Consider the following 25,321-nt stretch of genomic DNA (forward strand, 5'->3'; position numbering starts at 1 on the left):
CCCTGGATAGGATTTTCATTTTCCATTAAGCCATTTCAGAAAGCATATAATTGCAGTACACTGAAATTTTAATTTGCATTACGTGATTCCTAAACATAGTCATGTTAATACCTGAGACTTAGTCCATAAGTGTCAATCCAATTCAGATTCCCAAGACAGCTACTTCAAACTTCTAACCTAAACTAAAATAAGCCCCTTTATTCACTCAATATTCACTCCCAGAGGAGTGACTTTTAACCTTTTCTATCTCATGGCACACATAAACTAATTACTATAATACTATGGTACTGTACACCAAAAAAATATATTTTTGCTCCTCTAGGTATAATTTTGATTTGTTCACACCGTGTATGAATCAACTATTGTTGTATTAGCTGTTGTTAATTTTGTTTTATTTGACTACCTGAGGGAAAAGATCAGTGTCCTTGACTGACTGGTCAGGTGTTGCATATTTTAAAACTTCCTGCAGCACACCATTGTGCCCACAGCGGCACAGGTTGACAACTGCTTCCCTAGAGCATAGGTTCATAGAATTCAGTTGACCTAGCATTGACTCTAAACTCCACTAATAAGAAAGTTATTTAAACTCACTGAATTTTATTTTCTTTATCTGTAATATGGGAATGCTAATACCCATATTCTAGTATTACTCTTACAATTAGACATAATATAGGTCAAATCCCTGGTGCATAGTGCATTCTCAATGAGTATTAATAACATGGGCTAGAAGTATAAGAGATGAAAATAAGTTAGGCCAGAAAGAGCACTAGATTGAGAATTAAGACTTGTGTCCTAGACCTGACTCTGCCACTAAGTAGCTGTGAGAACTTGGTCAAAACATTTAACATCCTAAATTTTTTTTCATTTATTCATCTATGAAGTATGAGACTTGTACTAGATGTAAAAGCTTTCCAAATTGATTGTTGTGTAATTCTATAAACATAACAAAGCCACAGCCATCAATAAATTCATAAGAAGGGAAAATATGATATACATAAAGTAATCAAAATAATAAATAATCACACCAGTTTCTGGCAAATATGCTCAGAAATACTGAGCTAGGAAAAAAGAGAGTGTTACTATCATTAAAGCCCATGAAAAGAGAAGCTTATTTTTGCTGGAAGAATTGGGAATATTTTATGAAGATAGTAGCATTTAAATGAGGACTTGAATGGTACAGACAGAGAAGTTCAGATATGAGGTAAAAAATTAAAACAGAGACAGCAGAGGGAAGGGAAGGGAAGGGAAGGGAAGGGAAGGGAAGGGAAGGGAAGGGAAGGGAAAGGAAGGGAAGGGAAGGGAAGGGAAGGGAAGGGAAGGGAAGGGAAGGGAAGGGAAGGGAAGGGAAGGGAAGGGAAGGGAAGGGAAGGGAAGGGAAGGGAAGGGAAGGGAAAGGAAGAGAAAGGAAGGGAAGAGAAGAGAAGGGAAGCACAAGATAGGTCGTAAGGGAAAATGAACCATGCAGAATGACTGTAGCATAGGATTTGGGAAAGGAGGAAGAAGATGAGATAAACAGAAAGTAGGTTTAGCATGTTCGAAATGCCAGAAGAATCTATATTAAACTGGGGTGAAAATGGGGGTTACATTACCAATTATAAAAGAAGGGAGTGACATAACCATGACAAAAGCTCTAAAGACTGATTTGATATCTCTAGAAACAAGAATTTGGAAGGTGGGAGATGGGAGATGGGGTGAGATTAGAAAGTCAATTTGAAAACTATCGTAAATTATAGATGAGAGGGGAAAAGCTTTTGAAGTTAAAAGACACGAAAGAAAGGAGAGACATAAGTAATTTTTAAAGGACATCATTAAAAGAACTTGACATTGGTTTTGTTATGGAAGAAGTAGATAAGCATCAAAAATCACTGATAGTCTAAGTGTAAATGACCAGAGGAGTAGAAGTACAGGGAAGCATTTTATGCTTTCCTCAATAGCTACCAACAAACCGGAACAAAACAGGCTAGGCCATTCATCTCAGAAATATTTCTCAAACAACAGTTTCCTGGAGACTATGGCATGTTTACAACTATTTAACACAAAGGGCGTTTCACCATCAATTTAGAAAGCACTAAATATCATATCTTCTTCTTAAGTATTTACATTTAACACAAACATAATAAAGTTGTGGGAAATTGTGGGAGGGTGTGTGTGTGTGTAAAACTATTAAATCTTATGGAATATAAGTATTGCAAGGGGCAAAGTTTAGAAACATGCACATATATGCTCCTGAACTTACTTTTGTAGAATAAATATGTTATAATAAAAATTTGGGGGATAGTTTGTTATCAGGCATAGGTGAACATGTCTAAGAGGTGAAAATAAATGTAAACTGTTGCTTAAAGATAAAATTAAGATCTGCAAATGTAAATTTAGGCATCTCCTAAAAGAGAAGATAGCTGAGAGTATAGGAAGAGGTTCTGCCAGGGACTAAAGAAGTTAATGGCAGGATGTGGAAACAGCAGACATTCTACATTTTAATGAATAGAATGAAGAGAGATTGAATTAAGACTTACTGGAGTAGCAAAATTAAGGAAAGCTTATTTTAGAATCAGCATCTCCTAGTTACTCAATAAGTTGTGGAACTACCACCTAAGCATTATCGTCGAGGACAAGTCTTAAATAGAGAATGCCAAACCCTCTCTGTGCCATCCCAGTCTTTATGGGAAAATCTAGAGCTAGTACTTCATCTGGAAGTCCTAAAATCATTATCTGTTAAGATATAAACTCACAGCCCTAAAGTGGCCTTAAATGCCCTGATGTTTACAGCTGCAGGTAGAAATCCTCAGGATAACACACTACTTGGCATAAACATTTGTTTTCTGAGTATATGGTAAGTCATACTCATATAGGAAATGCTGGATTCTGGTGTCTGGCAGACGAGTGGAAAGGGAAAAAAAAAGAGCAGAGAGTGAGAAGGGGCAGCAATCATATTTTTTTTTCTACACATCTACAAGAGATACAAATCAAAAACTAGATATAAGGTAGGACCCTGCACTAGTGCAGTGTGGACATAGCCTCCATTAAATGGATGAACGAGGCTAAACAGTCAATTGGACTAATGGGGAGAAGGAGAAACAATGGGTTAATAGGTAGGAAGAAGGATAAAGCAGAGCAAATTATCCAGATTATACACACTGATCACAATTTTTCAACTTTAGCAGCTCAACTTCCACATGAGTTTGTCTAAAAACCAGTATACAGAATTAATAAGAATTTTGTATGAAGTTTGGGTCAATGGTCATTTGGTACAGCTGATTAGCTCCTGAGAATGTCATCAAAACGTGTTTTTTCTTTCCTTTTTTAAATAAGCAAATATCAAGAAATAATGGATATACTCTAGCAATACAATGTATTTTAAATAATTGTGTTTTTACCACCATGAACCACAAAAATTATATGTCCATTAGTAAAGATTTTATAAATATTTGATTCTTAAAAGAGAGACTAGCCTTCTAAGTTCATTATATTGTTTGTCAAATAGAACATGGAATTTGTTTTCCCTCTAAAAATAGATTCTCAGAAAGTCATTTCTGAAAAAAATCACAATGTAATGAATATTTTAAAATAACAAAATATAGTTTTATGGCATTCAAAAATGATCTAGAGTACATGAAAATAAAACACCATTGAAAAAGTAAATTTTAAGCATTTTGAGTACTAAGAAATGTAGTAAAGTTTCTTAACTAAGTAAAGCCTTAGAAAAGATTAATAGGATGGCTACTATAAAATTTTTATTTTAACAATTTCTATTAATGAAATTATAATGAAGTTGTAATGAAACCTAGTTTGAATCTTGTGTAACCTAGAGGCCACATCCTTCAGCTGCTGCCTAGGAAATGCTGTTTATGTTATGGTAGCAACAAATCTCTTCTGTTTAGAAACACTTTCAAAGCAACTGCCTTAATCTTTCTTTTCCCTTCTCTTTCTTTATTCCTCCTGAAGACAGTATTTTATGTTCTAAAATTCCTAGTAAGTGAGTCATATGTGACGTGTCAAGGCTAATATACAGTCATCACAGTGAATCATATGTCCCAGAGAACACATGATAATTTACTTTGGGCAGTTTTTTCCCCTTAATATCCATTTTTGTGGATATCATGGGTATTAAATAATTCTGAGTAGCTAAAATAATATTCTTAAGGTGCTTCAGATCACTTTCTTAGCTAGCGAGAATGGGTTATACCTCAAGAAAGGATGATACGGCTGGCCGGGCATACTCATTGAGGTCTCCTAACATCTGTAATGAAGATGCAGTTTAAACTGACAAGCATACTTAGTCTTACTGTTCTTACTGTCAGTGTTTTCTCCTCTGCCTTGCTGTGACCCTGGAGCTTCGATTTTGTCGCCTATGAAATGGGGATCTATAAAGTTTCTTTTCTATTCATAAGGATATTGTGTAAACAAATAGCTTAACAGATGTAAGCTTTTTTTTCAAAACCCAAGATATGAGATTACACACAAGCATGAGCCATCATTATGCAAAATGACATTATTTGCCGAGTAAGAATGGCCTCTTTTTCACTCGTAAATTTAAGGGCAATGCTCTAAAAAGTCTTTCAGAATGAAACGAGGAAAAATGACACAGGAGCTATGTAAAATGCTGCCACGCTTGTGTGTACAGTGATACCTGGGTGTGATAATCTTACAAACAGCTTTTCTCTGTATGTCTTCATTTACCTCAGCTGTTAAAATAATGTGACATTGTTCATTCTTTCTCAATATTTTCAAAATATCTCAAAATATTTCTTTTTCTCTTTTTAACCTCACATCACTACAGATATGTAACAGAACATTTAACTATTCTCTCAAGTAGGCAACTGTTGGGCAAATAAGTTTGAAAAATTTGTGTTATTTGATTTTGCTCACTTTTATTGTTAAAAATGGCTGCCCAAATATGTGATCTGTGAAATTTCTAATTACCTTCCTGCTTGGGAAGGGGCTTTGTTATGCTAACGTGTGCTGGAGGAGGGGTTTTTGTGCCAAAAAGTTTTAAGAAGGGGAAAGAAAGGAGGCCATGTTTTTGCAAAGAAGGCAGCCAAGATGGCAGAGTGCTGAAGAAGCAGTCAGTTTGTGCAGAGTCTGTGCAGAGAGAAGGAGATGGGGAACCAGAGGGAACTGAGGCTGGTGAGGGGCCTTTGATTCTAGGAAAACCCAGATGTGTCAGTGGCTTTGGGAGCCCTGAATGGAAAGGGAAGTGTTTGCCCCCTGTGTGTTTCTCGCTGGCCGGGTACAAGGTTAGAATCAAGCAATGGCCCATCAGATCTTGGCTCCACAGTTTCATTACCAACTGTCCGAATCTAATGTGAACCTGCACTTGCCTGGCTGTGACAGCCACGGCTACTGGCCATACAGCAACTTTTCAGAGCTTTTCCAAGTATAGATGAAGTGTCAATGATGGAGAAATTTCTTGGGGTCAAACTATATTCCAGATAAATAAGAAAAGAAAGACAGACAGAAAGAAGACTTAACTGAAGCAAAGTGAATTTCAGAAAGCTAAAGAAGGCATACTTTGGGAAAGTTTAGAGGAGCAAAAACATGTACCTTGCAATACTAATTTCTGGAGATATTAATAAGCATTATGTGGAAATAGACTATGTTTGGGGAAAATACTGGGATAAATAAACTTAAGTTTCACTGCAAAAATTCCAATATGCCTTCTATTCTTTAAGAGGAAAGTGAATGTGACAGGCAGTATTTCTCAAATATATTTAATGCTTTTGTTTAGAGTATCTCAGGTGATGAAATAGTATAAATATTTTGGAAACATTGAGCTCAAGAGTTTGGTATACCAGATTTGTCAGTTATAACAACAAAGCATATGGGAGAGAGCACATATTCACAACATAAATGCAGTATGGCCTGTGACTCACTAACCCTAACTCAACTTCCAGCCACACATTCCTCCACATGCAGAAGCTCTGCTCTATGCTGGCCAACCAGGAATTCTCCCTATCCCCCAAAGTCTCCCAAACACTTCATGCACTTCTGTATTCCCAGGCTTTTGCTCAGACTGTGTCATCTTTTTGATGTCCTTTTCTACTTCTTCTACTTGCCCATTAAAATCATCTGTGCCCTTCAATGTTGGACCTCAGATATTTCTTTCTCATCTCTCACTGTATTTCATATGTGCTTCAAGTTTGGGCAATAGTTCTCAAAATTGGTTAACAACTTAAAATATCTAGAGTTAGGAAACAAAACAAAACAAACAAACAAAAAATACTGATTTCTGTGTCTCATCCAGTGCTTTTAATATAATAGGTCTGAGATACAACCCTCACATTAGAATTTTTTAAAATCCTCAATGATTGTAAAACACAGTCAATGTTGACAACCATTGTTTTGGAGTTCACAGTAGTTTATCTCTATTCTTTTTTATTTTTTTATTTTTTTGTATTTTTCTGAAGCTGGAAACAGGGAGGCAGTCAGACAGACGCCTGCATGCACCCGACCAGGATCCACCCGGCATGCCCACCAGGGGGTGGTGCTCTGCCCATCTGGGGCGTCGCTCTGTTGCAACCAGAGCCATTCTAGCACCTGAGACAGAGGCCATAGAGCCATCCTCAATGCCAAGGCCATCTTTGCTCCAATGGAGCCTTGGCTGTGGGAAGGGAAGAGAGAGACAGAGAGGAAGGAGAGGGGGAGGGGTGGAGAAGCAGATGGGTGCTTCTCCTGTGTGCCCTGGCTGGGAATCGAACCCGGGACTCCTGCACGCCAGGCCAACGCTCTACCACTGAGCCAACCGGCCAGGGCCTATCTCTATTCTTTTTTAAGCTACATCCCGAAAAAGGGGTTTAAGAAGTTTTAAAGGAGAAACTTAATCCTCTTCTTAGTTATAGGGTTCCTTTTACCCACAGATATTTTTAAATAAAATAATTTTTTTTTTTTTTTGTATTTTTCTGAAGCTAGAAACGGGGAGAGACAGTCAGACAGACTCCCGCATGCGCTGGACGGGATCCACCCGGCACGCCCACCAGGGGGCAACGCTCTGCCCACCAGGGGGTGATGCTCTGCCTCTCCGGGGCATCACTCTGCCGCGACCAGAGCCACTCTAGCGCCTGGGGCAGAGGCCAAGGAGCCATCCCCAGCGCCCGGGCCATCTTTGCTCCAATGGAGCCTTGGCTGCGGGAGGGGAAGAGAGAGACAGAGAGGAAGGAGAGGGGGAGGGGTGGAGAAGCAGATGGGCACCTCTCCTGTGTGCCCTGGCCAGGAATCGAACCCGGGACTTCTGCATGCCAGGCCGACGCTCTACCACTGAGCCAACCGGCCAGGGCGAATAAAATAAATTTTTTAAAATTTGGCTTATATTTCCAATGATTAGGCTAATCTTATTAAAAAGGTTTTCCAAATTACTCTGTTTTCCCAATTCTCTTACATATAAATAATATTATTAAAGTAGTGGCTCCCAAATCTAGCTATGGCTCAGCATAAACTGGCTAGCATGCAGAAATATATCAAAGCTTTCTACTCCCAGACCTATTATAGCAGAATAATTGAGGTTAGGTCTTCAGGAACTTGATTTTTTTGTTTTGTTTTTGTTTTTGTAAAATGAAATTCTAATGACACCAGCAAATAGATTCATTTTGTGAATCACTGATTTGAAAGAGTAATTATATGATTTGTGGCTTTTATGAAAACATTTATTAATTATAGTGATGTTTGAGAGGGTTCAGTAATAGAAAATAATATCATAAATCTATCCCACTAAAAATAAATAATTTTTAAAAGATAATAATCATAAATGCTAGAGAATACATATTATGGATGAGATGCAAATATGATTTGGATACCAAAGAACACATTATTTTAATTCACTACTTTTAAGACATCCTTTCCATGTCATAGTTCTAGTAAAATTGAAATTGAATTGCCCAATATAATTAATTATATTTAGCTTCCATTAAAATAACTAATTTCCTCAAATCTCTTAGCATAACACTTGGTATATATCAAATCTTCAGAGGAACTGGGAAAATGTGGAAGATCATTATGGGTGTAACGGTTCATGTCTTAGGCAATTAGGTAAAACATTTTAACTTGTAACCTTTTTAAAAAAATGGACTCTAATTCAAAACCTATATTTTTAAAAAAAGTTTTATTGATTTGAGAAAGAGAGAGAGAAACATTGACTTGTTGTTCTACCTATTTATGCATTGGTTGATTTTTTGTATGTGCCCTGACTAGGAATCAGCTGATATTCCTGGTTTTTAAAACTTTCTAAACCAAAAATTTCAGGCATGCTATAAACCTGGAGTCAGGTGAGCTACATGTGACACATAAGCCACATAAAGGTCAACAGAACTTTACTATTTTGTTAATATATTTTTTCTTATCCTCACTGCAACCCAGATATTTCTTTTCTTTTCTTTTTGTGTGTGTGGGTGTGTCAGAGACAGAGAGAGTCAGATAGAGACAGACAGACAGGAAGGGAGAGAGATGAGAAGTATCAAATTCTTTGTTGCGGCTCCTTAGTTGTTCAATGATTGATTTCTCATATGTGCCGCGACCGGAGGGCTACAGCAGGCTGAGTGACCCCTTGCTCAAGCCAGCGACCTTGGGTTCAAGCTGGTGAGCCTTGCTCAAACCAGATGAGACCTCACTCAAGCTGGCAACCTCGGGGTCTCGAACCTGGGTCCTCCGTGTCCCAGTCCGATGTCCTATCCACTGTGCCACCGCGGGGTCAGGCCAGATATTTCTAACAACATAAAATAAAAATTCAAATTTTGTGCTGTCTCTCAATGGCTGAATGAATGAGGGATGGACTAAAGGAAAGAAGAATTAATAAAAGCATAAGAGTTTTCAGGGAGCATTAATTGCATCAATTAGCTTTATCGTATGTGCTTCCTGTCAGTAATGCTTTCCCATATAGACCTAGGACTTGACCATGTGACTTATTTTTTCAATATGACAGTAGCAACTTGATTCATTCAGACTCAAGCAGAGCCTTGAAAAAGTGTGAGATTCTGTTTCCTCTCTGGGATTCCTGCTATTACCCTGAGGACATTAAGCTAGCCTCCTGGGGAATATGAGAGATACATGAAGGAAACCCAAGTCATGTAACAAAGGTTTTTCTATACAAGTAAGCCCCCAGCAACACTACAATCAGGCCACAGTTGTATGAGAAAGCACATTGAGATCAACTAAGTTTGGCACAGATCATGGAACCACTCAGCTGATCTGTAGAGTCATGTTGTTTTAAGCCACAATGTCTTAGGGAGATTTATAAACAGCAATAGCTAATACATATGATTTTAGTGTTTGAAAAGGTGTTCTATGAAAGAGTATTGTATCTTTCTTATTCCAGTTCCACTAAGAAATAAAAAAATTGTATTGATTAGAAAACAGATTTCCATTTAAGAAAGTACTTTCTAAAAAGTTATAGTTGTTTAAAGGTGAAACAGGTTATAGACATTGAATTTTCTGACCCTACATAGATTATTCAGTTTGGGGTTAATATTAATTCATTTTATTCATTCAATAATTATATATTTCTTCATCTATTCCTTTACCACTACAAAATTATACACATATTGTCAGTATAAAGATGCTGTAGAATTTCTTGGGGTTTTCTTATTCTTTAGTATTAGAAACAAGAACCAAGTACCCCATCTCTGTAGTGATCCTTTTGGATGTTGCTGCCAGGATTTCAGCCAAGATGTACTGGCCTTCATTCACACTGAAAATGGAGATCGACCATTACATGGACTTAACTAAGCAAATTATTCATTCTATCATTTATTCACTTCAAAGGTCACCAGCTAGCAGTCTGTAGCTAGATCTTATTTAGTCTTTCAGTGGTTTTAAAATGTGAAACTAAATGCTTTTTGATTCCCATCTACCATAGTTCCCAATACTTCCTATCTCACATGTGTACTATACTGACCTGGTCTCCTTAGGTTTTTAAGTTTGAAGAGTGGGTAAATACAGTACACTCATGACACACATTCTACCAAAAGTTATGGAAAACACCATGATGAATTCAATATTTATTTTAGCCTCAAAATATCTTACACTTTTGTAGAAGAATTGCTCCACTTATAATAGAATGAAGTCTACATGCAGCAATAAAGAAGCAGATAAAATGACAGGGGATCTCAGAGTGAGAAACAGTTGGATGTAGCTGGGCTAAGTAGCAAATGCTTTATGAATGGTCACAGGAATTAGCAAGAGTCTCTGTTTACTATTTTTTTGATGCTTCACAAAGACATCACCTCTGGAATAGTTATAACCATTTGGAATCTTCATTAGAGAGGATATCTAACAACCAGATGGTCCCAGATTGTCACATACCCCTACTTTTATCCAAATTTAAACAATAATATAATTTAACACTGATGACTTAATAGGATTTTTCTTTCCTACCTCAATTAGGACTCAAAACTGTCACATTTGTATGTAAAAGAAACAGCCCTACTGTTTTTCATTACCAGTGGTCTATAATTTGCTGCAAGCTTTTTGATCCTTAAAAATGTCAAATGAAATATTAAAGTTTTTAAAGATGAAGTGATAATTTTTATTTTAAAAGTCCATAACTTTTGATGTCTGTAAATAATTGGCTAATAAATATATAATTAATAGTTACATACCTGTTTTTACTTAATTAAACAAGTCTTCTGAAAATAGCATCCTAAGATCCTAAAGGCTGTAGCCTCCAAAACACTAAAAATGGACACCGATTTGACTCAGAATGAATGTTTTTCCATAACAAACAATATGGCTTTACTGGAGCAGGCTTGGGAATTTACAAAGATAACAGATCTCCAAGCCTGAGCATCTGTTCTTTCAAATACACTGTGACTTGCTCCATACTTCCAGCAGCTCCAATTCAGGAAATGTTGGATTTCCCTCAATTAGAGCTCATGTCCAAGTGGTCTTAATCACATACATAAATAAACTGAAGCTTTCCCATGAGAACTAACAAAATTATGTCATGTCCAGTGACAGAACTGAAGAGACTGGGTTTATAAATACTGTAGACTTCTTTAACCTTATTCCATCTCTACAAACCTATATAGGTCATCTTCAGTCTCATTTTTAGTATTTTATGTTGCTTTTTACCTACAGACTTTATGGAACAGACTGATTATTTGAAGTATAAAATTTTGCAGATGGTACAAACCATTAAATTATTCCCAGTAGATCATCTTACTTACATGGTCTTGATTTTCCTCATTTCAAACATTAAAAACCCCTGGAATGCCATTTCTAAATCATACCAATGTCAAAGAAAAATGCAATTATCACCAATCTTCTCTAGCTTACAATACAGGATTGTATAGCTACTGATTTAGAGATATTTCCTGTGTTCTAAGCTAACCCTGTTCTTGGATCCATAGTGAAAATACTAATTGTGGATTTACAGCTTTTTCATGGAGTTGCTCTGTAAGTTACATGTATGGAACTTGACTAAAAATACACTAAAATTTTGATGAATAACAGCTCTTACTATTAATATTAATACCTGCTGCTGCTGATAATAAGTTTATTGGATATAATTTAAATTTGTGTTGACTGTGGGTGAAATAATATCAGCAAGAAAAAATTATTTACTGCCTGACTTTAAAATAAATATTAAATTACAGTTTATCTGTTTGTAGTGAACACTTAAAAATTAGAGCTACTTTTATCACAACTAGGGAATAAAATGGTACAGCAATTTCTGATCATTTCTTTTATATTAAACGATACCACATGCCTTATATTCATATGTGCATGTTGTTTTGCCTTGACCTTTATAATCTATTTTAAAGATCGATTTGTGCCTGTTCCTTGCTTTATAAGTCATGTAATATAATGACCTCCGACCAGCAGAAATGACTTCCTGGCCTAGATAACAAAAAAATTAATTTTAATAAAGTCTATTTTAAAATACATTTTTCTACTAATAAGCATTGTATTCGATAGTGTCATTAACTTTTAATTTATTTCACCATGTCTATTTTCCAGAAGTATTTTTCACTTTTATAGCAAGAGAGGATAATTTAAATATCATTATTTTTTCTATCAATTGTTACTTACATAAAAAGAATAATTTATATTTTAAAAACTGAAATTAAATTTCTTACATATAACTATGTAATCATTTCAGATAAATTTCATTTTCTTTTTCCTCTCGCTTTTCTTTTTCTTAGCAAGAGAGAGAGAGAGAGAGGGACAAACAGGGACAGACAGGAAGGCGGAGAGATGAGAAACCTCAATTCTTCATTGCAGCACCTAAGTAGTTCATTGATTGCTTTCTTATACATGCCTTGACGGGGGAGGAGGGCACCCTAGAGGAGCCAGTGACACCTTGCTCAGCCAGGGACCTTGGGCTCCCTGGTTGGTAAACTCAATCTGGATGAGCCTTCACTCAAATCAGCAACCTCAGGGTTTTAAACCTGGGTCCTCAGCGTCCCAGGCCAATGCTCTATCCACTGTGCCACCGCCTGGTCAGCTTTTCTCTCCCTCTCTCTTTTTTAATAAACAAATTAACAATCTCTTTTGTCTTAGAGCCAAAAACTGGAACAATATTTTTATAAAGTCAGTATTATATTTCAGATTTGATTTACATAGCACTTTTTCTTATGAGCAATTCACTGCATAAAAAAGAATAGATGTTTAATAGATTATACTCTTTCATCCTCTCATACATAATTTTTCCTACATGATTACTTTTCACTCTGATGATTGTGCACTAAGTATATTTCTGTCTAAAGTATATATTTTTTTGTGAGAGAAAGGTGTTAAAAAGAGTCTTAAGTCAAAGAATGTCATAAATACTTAAATAGTTATGAAACAAAAATACCAATGTCTAATAATGCATTACAATTTCTTTAAATTTTGGAGTGACTTTACATTTTATATTATTTGTTTATGTTTTGTTGTTGTTGTTGTTCTCAATACACTGAAGGCAATGGTAGGATTTAGCCAGTTCATACCAGTTCAGCAGAACCAATAACTAATTTTTTGTTGAGTTCAGCAAACCGGTTGTTTGGCACTTGCAGTCAGGGTTCTCTCTAAGGTGGGTGCCGGGCAGACACCCAAGGTGGAAATCACAAATTTACATTCCTTACTCTCTTATAATATTCATCTGTGCAACAGCGTATTGTAAGTGCCCATAGTAATGTTCATTCCATCCTCAGGTGAAAAAAATCGATGAAACTATGCTTGTAATATTTATTTATTCACTTCATAAAACTCATCATATCTTTGATGAAATACTACATTTTAATTCCCTCACATTTGTTACATCAGTAAACAAACATATAACGTAAAGAGAAAAAGTGCCAAACAACCAGGGGGTGACAGACAGCCTTTGGAAATAGGAAATATCTTAACAGGTTTAGTGTTTGTTGTTAGGTATTATTTAACATTTTTATTAATATTTTAAAATGCTTTCTTATAATCTAGTTTTGTGTACATCTTTTATTGTTCTTATTTAAGTATTAAATGCATGACATAAAAAACTACCTTGTGGTATATCTTTTTTTATACTTAAAACAGTCATTAGGGCAGAGAACCAGTTGGTAAATTATTTGAACCCCACCACTGACTGAAGATAAAAGGTCTGAAACATCTGAATAATTGCATACTATCTAAACACCTTCTTTAGAAACTTACTCTAAGATGTCTGGTGTTCTATCTCACTAATATGTGAAAATCCGGAGTGTGGTAGATAGCCCCTATGTATGAGCAACTTCTGGTTTAGCTCTGTCATTGATGTTAATACATTGAACTTAAATGTGGGAATAAATAAAAATGATTACACTCTAAAAAGTGTATTATTTTAAATATGTAACATATATTTGATAATATTTCTCTATAAAGCATAGATTGCAACCTCAACATTGGAACTCAGAAACAGCAATAAGGTTACTAACCATCACTATGAGGTCCATGAACAAATTGAGGATCTGCCTTTCTTTCCCTGGGTTATTTTATTTCATCCTACTGCTTTCTACCTCTCTATGTGAAGCGACAACGTCTGCCAAAAACACACTCAGAATTCCTCTGCTAACAGATACTTGTAAAAATAAAACTTTTTTAAAGTCCTAAAGAAAAGAAACAACACATTCTAAATGCCCTGAAGATCTCAGCATGCTTTTCATTTGTCTTGGGCCCTTGCAGACATTTGACTTGAACTTTAACGTCTCAGATCCTGGATGCGCAGAGCAGTTCTCAATTCCAGAGCTAATGACGAACTATTTGCATGATCTCACTTATGGCATTTTAGTGCTACTTTTAATGGAAAGTCACCACAAAAACAACTTATCCACTTTTGACCCCTGAAAAGCTTCAAAAGGCTGTCGGTTCCAAAGAACACTTAATAGAGGTTAACATGTCAGAAATGTTTCAATTTACATTTTTCATTTTTTTAATTAAATTTATAGGGGTGACATTGGTTAATAAAATTATATCGATTTCAAGTGTACAATTCTATATAATGTATCACCTGTATATTGCAATGTGTGTGTAACACCCAAAGTCAAATCTCCTTCTGTCATCATATATTTGACCCCTTTACAATTTACTACAGATCCCCCTTTCCCTCTGATAATGACCATACTGTGTTCTGTGTCTATACCTTCTTGTGTGTTTGTTTGTCTTACTCATTTGTTGTTTTCAGTTTTTCCCCTTTTTATTGAATTCATAGGGGTGACACTAGTTAATAAAATTATAAGGTTGCAGGTGCACAATTCTACAACACATCTGTACACTGTATTGTGTGTTCACCACCCCAAGTCAAGTCTCCATCCACTATCCCCCATACCCTCCTCCACCTCCCTCCACTGCTCACCGCCTCCCAGCAATCACCACACTGCTGTCCATGTTCATGAGTTTTTCTTTTTTTTTCTTTTTAGCTCAATTGCTCCACCACTCCCACTCACTCCCCTGACAGCTATTATTAATTTATTATTTTAATTCACTTTTTCTCTACTTATCTTTAGAAAGAATTTGATGCGAGAAACAAAATAATGTCTATGTAGTAGGATTTGATAAAAAATTATATCAAGGTAAAGGAAATAATTCATGGCAGCAAAATTCAGATAAGAGATATTTTCACTGATGCAATTTTATTGGAAGAAAGATTCTTCTTGGTATCAAGTTTGATAACCCAACTACCCCATGGGAATATTGAAAGTTCACTAAGAAATATGAATATGCAATAATATGAAAATGTCTTCAGCAATTGTTTTTATGGATGTTACATAATGATACTTCACTTGAATTTTGTTGTAAATTTTTGAATCCATTTATATAAAGAGATAAATTGTGATTACCAGAAACTAAATTCTGTGGTAATACAGAAAAACCATTTTTAAAAGTCTAAAGAAATGTGTCTTCATTGGAGGCCTCCAATATCAACTGTAATCCACATCTTGGATTTTAAGAATCTATATGTACTTTTATTTTCTAACTGTTGAGAAGCAAACTCAGTGTTATTAAAACATATTAATATAAATTTTGTGATAGTAGTTCCTTCTTGAAAAATTTTAAAATCTGAAGTGTTTCTTTTGAGTACAGGAAGAATCACCTTTTTTCTATACAAGTCTGAGCTGCATTTCTATGCGATGTCTGCCGGAAGAACCACAAAGTGTGTTTGAGATGTACTATTAGAAATGCTCAATGCTGAGTGGCCTCATTGATCCCCAAAGTACCATACGCTATACATGAAACCCACCTTGGCCATAACGGAAACTTGTCTTTGTTCCTTGCTTCACAGATGTGCTGTAAAAGTATGTGTCTAAAATTTCCACAAAGGACTTTTCAAATGTAGATTTTATAACCCTAACAGGTGAGATGATTTGGGAACCACCATTGTAGGAAACACAGACATTTTGAGAGGCAGAATCTAAATAACGTATAAGATTCCTCCTAGTCTTCCCAGTACTGTATCCAGCCATGAAATTTCAATGTTCACCTTGTATTCTAAAAGATCTCAACTAACTTTTAACACTTGATGGGTGACTTCTACTGTATGAATTTAGGGAAATTATGCTAATAAAAACTTGATGTTAATTTAGTCTCAAAATTAAATTTAAAAACATCTTGCTATCTCTCAATTCACTGAAATATGTTTCTTCCATTACAGTTTCCCAGGATGTTGTTACCTCCTTGCTGGCACCCATTGCCTGCCAGTGCAATAGTTACCTAATATACTAGGTACAAGGGCAACCACAGTTTGTCTTTCTTTATCATGTCCAACCTCCCAGATTCTCAATACTTGTAATCAGTCAGAGAAAGCCTGGTGAATTAAATTAAAGCGGTGGGTTCAGTTGCAGGAGAAAGTAGCCTGCATTGAGAAGTCTGGTGTCAATAAGTCAGATAATTTCAAAAAAAAAAATTCTTGACTGAGTTCTCTTAATGACTGATATTTTCAATGAATATTTATAAACAGCCAAGATATTGTTTTCACCAAATTTCTGTTAAACTTGTCACTAGAATATACAAAAGAATGTAATAAACCTTTGTTTACTAAGTGGATGGAGAACTTGTGTGCAAAGTCCTTGGGAAGTGGGATACAAATACGTACGGAGAAGGAGAGGTCTGGTACAGGGTTTTCTGACCAGAAGGGAGGACTGAGAAAGATGTCTCAGTGTGAAAAGCTGGATAGTCCAGAGGTAGCCCAAAGAGACAAGAGACCTGGGGAAAGAGGCTGGCTAAGGAAATAAGGTGGGGCATGGAAGAAGAGCCAAAGATGCCAAAGGCATGTTGAAACCACTTCCCAACTTGCCCGAAGAACAACCAGCTGTTAGAAATCCATGCTGTTTTTCTTTACTGAAGAACAGTCGAAAGCTTTCCCTGAGGAATTATGCTTGGTCATGTAACTCCTTTTTGTTTTTTTTGTTTTTTTTTTAATTTTTAAAATTTTATTTGGAAAATTAAATTTAATGGGGCAACATTGATCAGTAAGAGTACATAGGTTCCAGGTAAATATCTCTATACCATTTGAACTGTTGATTATGTTCTTTGCCCATCACCCAAAGTCAAATCATTTTCTATCAACTTATATTTGTTCCTCTTTGCATCTTTCTCTCCACCCTCTCATCCACCCCTGTCCCCCATGTCCCCTTCCACCAGGTAACCACTTCACTTTTATCTATGGCCATAAGTCTCAGTTTTATATTCCACCTATGTGTGAAATCAGAGTTCTTAGCTTTATCTAATTTACTTATTTTACTCAGTATAATGTTCTCAAGGTCCATCCATGTTGTTGTAAATGTCACTATGTCATTATTTCTTATGGCTGAGTAGTATTCTATTGTACATATGTACCACATCTTCTTTATCCAATCATCTATCAAAGGATACTTGGTTGTTTCCATGTCTTGGCCACTCTGAATAATGCCACAATAAATCCTCTAATGTATTTCCCACCTTCTTTTGACTATATCATAATCAAACCCCAATTAAAGCAAAGCCAGCTATCAATGTAGAGGTAGACCGATCAACCCCACATCTGGCTTTAACCTGTTTTCAGCCAGTCAGAGACCATCTCTACACTTGCATGGATCAACTGATTGAATGAAAGTAACCCCTCTTTGGTAGCTACTCTTTCTCTTCAAATGCTCCAGAATCCGGAAGCAATATTTGAATTTTCCAAATTTTATTTTAATTATGGCAAAGAATCTCAGGTCCTACTAAGGATCTGTTCTTTATATAAAAATAACTTCTGCACAGCTGAGTTGCAATTTTCCTGCAAATGGCACCTAAGCATGTAATACATCAAGAGCTAAAAAGGATTTGGTCAAAACCAGTAGTGAAGGACCACCTGCCTCATTACCCCATTCAGTGGGGTAATATATCAATACTAAAGATGCTGGCTTAGAGGATCTGATTTTATTCAATAAAACGTTTCCTTCTGGAAGTTCTGCAGGTGATACCTCAGTGGGACTGACTTTGGAATCTTCTGGGCAACTGCCATGTCTTTTTGAACTTATACACACACTTGGAAGAAAATAGAAATTAATAACATAAAACTAGGACAACTTTTCAGGAAATGTAGCAAATGAATATACATTCTGGATCCTTTTGAATTTTTGGTTATTTACTGCCATTATATAAAATTTACAAATGCATATTTAAGTAGACACAGATTATAATGTTAAGGCAACATGTACAGATTTAAATATAATTTCTCTTCAAGAGAAGGTTGTAAGTGGATTTGAGCTAGAATTTTTTTAATCATTACTAAAAGCATATTATTGGTATTAATAATACTGTATTAACATGTAATAAACAATCCCGGTCACGTTTTATATAATCATACTTCTTAAGGCCCACTCTTATTCATCATATAATAACTACAAAATGCTAGGAATTCCATCCATAAACTTCTATTATCCTGTAGTTAAATCCAGATCAACAGTCAGTGATTGCAACTTCACTTGACTAGTTAGTGTTGCTAACATGCTGTATCTCTGCTATGTTTAAGATATTATTTCAGAGGAGGCACAAAATTGAGATGTAATTAACTTGCTTTTAATCTTCTGTATCAAGTGGCAGAAATTGTTTATGTTCATTTTCTAGCTACTTTAAAATTCTTAATTTCCCATTCTGAATACTAAAGTACACAGTAGGTAAAAAAGAATCAAGAGTTCAAGAGCCAATGAAAAAATTGCTGCACTCTTAGAGAAAAAGTGTCCTACCTGACAAAATAAAACCTTACTTAGCTCAATCAATTATACTCAATCTAGCCAAGCCATCGATTATACCACAGTGTAAAACTTGCCTTACTGTTTTCTTAACTGCTACACAAATACTCCTGAATTGGCGGTAAATGTATACTATTGAACAGTAGCTCACAAGTGCAAATTTGTCTCCTCACACATTACTGCAGAAAAGGAGTAGATATCCACAGAATTAAAACACAACCTCTAAATGTAATCAAATGAAAGAACTAAGCATAATATTTCCCATTTAGAGGGCTGAGCAACCATTAGAAACAGGGAGAGCTTGCATAATGTTTCAAAAGTTTTTCCATACTATGTCATTCATGCACTTGAATAACTAATATGTTCTTTAAATATATTTTAAGTTGATAAGAGCTTGTACACAGAGTTTCAGAAAATAGAAAATAGAAGGAATCCTGTGGAATGCATCAAGTTAAACTTTAGACGCACTCTATCGCTTTGCGGTAGCTTATTGCCAGAATTCCCAAGTTAAGAACCAAAGAGAAAAACTATTTTTTCTTGATAGCCCTGAGCCACCTGGCATGTAGCATTACTTACCTAAAGATGGGTCTTTGGAGATGTTTCTTCTTGATTGTGACATGGTCATCCATTTAAAGTTGAAGGTTTAACTTCCTGGAAACCACTCGAGAAATCCAGGGAGGGGATGTGGAAGCTGATCCTGGTCTATTGTGCTGCAAGGATCCCAGAAGGAAAAAGTCCTTTCCTCTTTCTCTTTTTGGGTGCTGGGAGAAAACTTCCCTGCTCTCTGCCAGCTGAGTAGTGTGTCCATAGAGGCCACATAAGACAGGCACGCTGGGGCACTCCCCCACAGAGCAGGGTGTGCAAAAACCACCAAGAGTCACTTTGGTAAGGGTACAAAAAGTGCACGGAACCCTCAGAAACAGAACAAAACAAACAGAAAACTTCCTACCCCAGTGGCACCCAGGTGGGAGCTCCTTAAGTTATTGCAGCCATGAGAGTACTCCTTCCACATGCTGGTCAAGCTCAGAAAAGCTAAGTCCCTCCCTGACTTTAAAACAGCCTGTTCTGAGGCTCAACTTTTTTTTCTTCAAAATAAAAGTTGTACAGCTGGTTCAGCCGTCCCATGTGAGTACCCTCCGAAAGTTTGTGCTGTTAAAAATAAGAACTATGTACAAATTAATAAAGAAAGAAGGGCTCAGGCTATGTGGCTGGCTCTGCTTCAAGAGATAATTATTTTACAATCTTGCTTTTACTAACACTGAGTAAAGTATGGACACGACTCATCATTTTTGGCATTCATAACCTAATAACCTATACTTGGCTGAAGTCAAAGATGTCGTTTTAACTGATAGAAGTCCATGGGAAGCTGGCCAAAGCTACAAAAGTTATAAAAACAAGAATTGCTCAATTCTATCAGTGACATTGTACCCAGATGATTGTGTCCAAATGTGGTTTTCCAAGAGGGGCAATACAAAAAAAAGATACGTAAACACACACACATATATACACACACACTTTTTTTTTAAGTCTTCCAAACTCCCTGGGAATCTAAGGTTTTTGTATTACATGATCAAACTTAAATTTATAAAAAGAAAAAGAAAAGAAAAAAAGTAGATATAAGAGAAAGTTGTGAACAGCTGAAAATAAATGACATTAAAAATTGTTTTATTTGGAAGACTTAGACTCACACTGCAGGAAGTCTTGTTCTAGTTACAAATAAAGCAAACTGTCATTTTTTAATATCTTATTTTGGAGACATTCCTGTATCCAAAACACTAACAAAATTTCTACTCAATCAATAGTATCATGAGATTCCAGAAGAGAGGTTTGGTATATATAATAAAGTAAGCCATCTCAAAGCATGATTAAAATGTTTTTAAAATAATACATGTTATAAAATGTGGAAAACCTGAGAAACAGACATGCCTTTAGTAACTGATTCATAAAAATAAGAATCAAATGTCACAGAGGAGGGATATGATCTATATGGTCTCAATCTATAGTTCTTAGGACTTTCCAAATACTTTCACAGTGGCAAGAACACCTTTTTACTCCAGTAGAAAGACAAAGAGGAAAAATACAAAAACACTTACTGATTGTATTGAGCAGTTCTAAACCGCACCTTTTTTTTTTTTCATTTTCATAATGTAATCAGTATGAGAAAGCACTGAACTAAAAATTAAATAAATGGTTCGAGTCCTAGTTCTATTGTGAATATGCTGGGCCATTGTGGAGAAATATCTTGACCTATCTGAGCCCATTTCCTTGTTTGTAAAAATGAATTTATAATATTAATTTAATTCCATGTTCCTTTTGAGTTTTAATGGTACCATAGTACTAGTTCTAAATATGATTAGTTTACTTCTTGCAAAGGAAACAAAACCCACATTTATTGTATAAAGTTATAAATATAGAAGGAATTTATAAATAAAAAAGAAGACATTTATATTATATTTATGTAGATATTCTATATTTACATAATGATATCTAAACTGATGTTTCTTTCACCACCAATAAGCATTCAGACTTAGTTTGATATGTGTGGGATACTGAGGTTAAACCTGGAGACCATCTATAAACAAACTGATATGTAGACCTTTGGGAGAGATGCTTATTATAACCATGTGCTTTGGCTCTCTTTGTATAGAAAGGTACATAAGTAATAACAAGTAGCGCAGGTCTTCTGAAAGGATTTTTGCATTTATTGCTGGCATTCAATTTCTGTACACATGGTTTGTCTATATTACTATTAATTTAGAATAAATACCCCTGAAGGACAAGCCAAGAGAGTAATAAGCCTATCAAATTCTAAAACTTGAGTTTCATTTTGTCTAGTTTTTAATTAGAACAGTGATATGATTTCTTCATTAGTGTGATGGAAGAAAGTCAACATAAATACTAGTAAACATGTAGCCAAGGTACAGTTCAAATGACAAGAAAATATACAATGCAACTTGAGGTTCAAAAGCTTAATGATCAACTGCAGAATCTAAAATTTGTTAAATTAATTACAGAAAATCCTTAACATCTTGATTGCATTAGGTGATATTCCCTTTACTCTTAAGTTTTAAGGCAGAAAGATTAAATTTCCATTTACATCAGGAACTGTATTTAAACCCAATCTTAGAACTTAAAGAGCCACGAGAATATATCAATAAGTTAATTAATCACTTGGCACAAAGAAACACCTATAGTTCTCAAATATTTTTATTTACATTTTCTCAAAAATCATTTAAATTTAATATTGAGAAAATGTTTGCCTTATTAACTTATTCAACTTTAACATAGTATTCAATAAAATGAAAGAATCTATTGTGGCCTAAATTATAAAAATATATTCCTTAAATTAACACAACTGTACTTGTAAAATACAAAAGTTTATGTATAAATAATAAGGCCAACTCTCATACAATAAACTAAATATAATTTATTATAAATAGTTTATTTTCCTGGGGTAGGGATCAGAAATGGTGTTTATACTTTTCTTTTTTTTTTTAAAGATTTTTTTTTACTTTATTTATTTATTTTTAGAGAGGAGAGAGACAGAGAGGGAGAGAGAGGAGAGAGAGACAGAGAGAGAGAAGGGGGGAGGAGCTGGAAGCATCAACTCCCATATGTGCCTTGACCAGGCAAGCCCAGGGTTTTGAACCGGCGACCTCAGCATTTCCAGGTCGACGCTTTATCCACTGCGCCACCACAGGTCAGGCCTGTTTATAATTTTCTAGTTATGGTAAAACCTTGCTCAGTATGATTTTGCCTAACATTTCATCCCCACCCCTGCTTGCACACTCACTCATGCACCCGCCCTCGCTTTCTCTCTAACACACACACACACACACACACACATACACATACCCTGCCCCACTCACCACTGTTAGAGACTGCAAAAATAATGGATTTTCAATAAATATTTCTTAATTTGTTAAAATACTCAGCTGAGACACACCAACATGTCCATCATAACATTCATTTCTGTGACAAAAAATATAAATCAACTCATATGATTTTTCCAAGTTTATACTAAGTATGTCATGGTGTTTTGTATTAAGCAACTTGGAAAACAGGTAAGCTTTACAGTCTGTGTGTGTGTGTGTGTGTGTGTGTGTGTGTGTGTATCATTATATATATAATGATATATATGAAGGTACATAGTTTATGTATATTATTATCGTCCTATAGAAAGTTTTGTTTTATTTTCATTGTAGTAGCCTGTTCTTTGGCTGTTTACAATATATAAGTCCCTAAAATGCATGCAAAAATAGAAAAATTATGTACTATTATGCAAGCCCAAGAAATGGACAATGAATGAACAAGTTATTACTTACCACATAAGTCTAGCCAAATATAAGTCTGAGATAAAGTGTATGTTCTTTTGTTCCAACATTACTTCCTTAAATATAATGCCACAAATTATATATTTAAGTGAGTTTTAAATTAAATGGAAAAGAGGGAAGTAAATGCAAGAAAAATAGAATCAGATGACATTTTAGGTTTTATTATTAAATATATATGATATAATTTTTTAAAAATTTAAACCTGCTTCTTTCCCTCTTGCCTCTCTACCTTCCACAAAGATTAGAGCGAGGTCCATGGGTGATCTGAGTGCCTTCTTCACCTAAACTCCAAGTCAGTAGTTCTCAATCTTTTTTTTTTCTTATAAATCATACATGAAAGATGATGTACATGTGATACTTTCTTCAAAAAGCACCTAAATTTTGATAAGTAAAGTGCAGGGATTGCCATAATTTTATTTGACATAGCTATAAATATTGTACTAGGAAAGTGAAACACTACTTGGTCAACTCTACCATAAGATGAATGGCATGGTATAAACTATTTCCGATGGACAAAAACCGTAACTCTGTTCTTGTATCACTTGATGAAAAACTATTGCATACAAGTGGTTGACAGTGGCATCATTTTAAAGGTAAGTTAAACCTGATGTATCTGTTCAAAGTTAGCCATTCACAATCTTCAGCATTTTCTCCATTTTTTTAAACAAATTTTATGCTACAAGTTTCCCAATTAATTACAAAGCTAGTTCATAAGAGGTGGAGCTGAAGTTTGAACCCAGATGTCTCATTCCTGAGCCCAAGTTTTTACCCCTACTGAACAAGTTGTCATGATGTCAAACAGCCTGCTGCTGAAGTCACCTGGGCTCTTTCTGGGCTGTATTTCCCATTCCATGAAGAAAGAGAAAAAACAAATAGCCACTCTATGATTGTCTATTCTTCTAATCCTCTACCCTACTTACATATAATTGCATTGTTGATTATGTTCCCAATACTTATAAGAGCCAGCCCTAGAAAGGGCCTACTTATAACAAGGTGAAATAATCAATGAATACTTTCTGCTAAAACTGAATAAAAACTGTTTTATTATAACGATCCCTGGACTGATATCAAGGAACACACATTTAAATCCTAGCTCTCGTAGCAATTTTTCTATTCAAACCTCTGTAGATTTGTTTCCTTACCAATCAAACTAGGACATTGGGCCAGATGACCTCTAAGATCCTTTCCAGCTCTGAATTTTTATGAGTTTGTGACTGGCACCATGATAAAATGTCAAGTTATTTAAATTTAGTGCCTGAGCAAGAATAAACTCTCTACTGAGAGTTTATTAACCACAACAGGGTCATTCATACCACCAGAATACTTTTATCCACATTGTAGTGGGATTAAAACTATAACTCTCTACTATTCAAATGTGAAAAAACCTGGTAAAACCTTTATATTTTCTGAGTTGTTTATTTTCCCCTTATAGCTTCAACTTGGAACTACCCTCATTAGAATATAAGCTACAGTTTGACAGGGATTATTCTCTGTTGTAGTCCCTGTGCATGGTAATAGGAGATGCCAATCGTTATTTATTGAATGAATGACCATGTGGACAAAGTGCTGATTAATGCTATTGTAGGAGAGCAGATCTGATCACCCCAAATCTGTGTCTTTGGCATGATTATTATTTTAGTTTGAGTATTTTTAAAAGGTAGAAAGCTCAGAAGTTTTTCTTTTTAATTCCCCTTTAAATGCCTAAAAAATATTTAGTAGAGAACCTATTCCAGGGAGAGATCTATCAGCAGAGATAACTACAGAGAATATGAGCCAGATGCAGTAGACTGGGGAGGCTGCTTATTCAAAGTCCTCTCTGTGTCCCATCGCCTCTGCATGGCATGGCAAACATTTGTCTATGAAACATTTGCTCATGCCATATTCCTGTGAACTGTTTTTTCTCTTTTTTGAAGTCCCAAACCCCTATCATCTTCCCCTTAGCTCAGGACTGGCATATAAGTTTTAACTGCCTGACTACCTATAAGCCTCCTAGTCTTATGTAGACCCTACATGTACAAAATTAAATTTGTTTTTTCCTCCAGTTAATCTGTTTTATGTTAATTTGATTCTTAGACCAAGCAAAGAACTAGAAAGGTAGAAGGAAAATATTTCCTCCCCTACATTCTCTCATTTTGTGTATTCTTTCTCTAAAATCTTAGTCATATCTGATAATTGTTCAATCTTTCATGTTTCCTCCAACCTACTGTTTTTTCTTCAAGAAGGCATCTGAATTTTTAGGGGGTAGGCTTCCATGACTCTGTGGTGGCAGAAAAGAGTGGTCTCAAACCCAAACCTGCAGGTGCCTCTCTTCTTTGTCTTATCCGGTACCTGCAACCATGTCCTTTGTCTTTTGGG

At 35.5% G+C, this 25,321-nt stretch overlaps 1 protein-coding gene across 5 annotated transcripts in view; it reads right to left on the reverse strand.

Moving 5' to 3' along the window:
• PDE1A (phosphodiesterase 1A) overlaps window positions 1-25,321 on the reverse strand; it is a 401,691-nt gene that overhangs the window by 269,559 nt on the left and 106,811 nt on the right. The window contains exon 1 of one of the 5 annotated variants that reach the window (XM_066345507.1): window positions 19,209-19,685. The exons of the other annotated variants lie outside the window; for them this stretch is intronic. Within the exon in view, the coding sequence (XP_066201604.1) occupies window positions 19,209-19,261 (53 nt within the window). The 5' untranslated portion in view covers window positions 19,262-19,685. Of the gene's footprint in view, window positions 1-19,208; window positions 19,686-25,321 lie in introns of those variants that run through there. 5 annotated transcript variants of the gene reach the window in all.

Source organism: Saccopteryx leptura, chromosome 7 (assembly GCF_036850995.1).
Source record: "Saccopteryx leptura isolate mSacLep1 chromosome 7, mSacLep1_pri_phased_curated, whole genome shotgun sequence".
Taxonomy (NCBI): domain Eukaryota; kingdom Metazoa; phylum Chordata; class Mammalia; order Chiroptera; family Emballonuridae; genus Saccopteryx; species Saccopteryx leptura.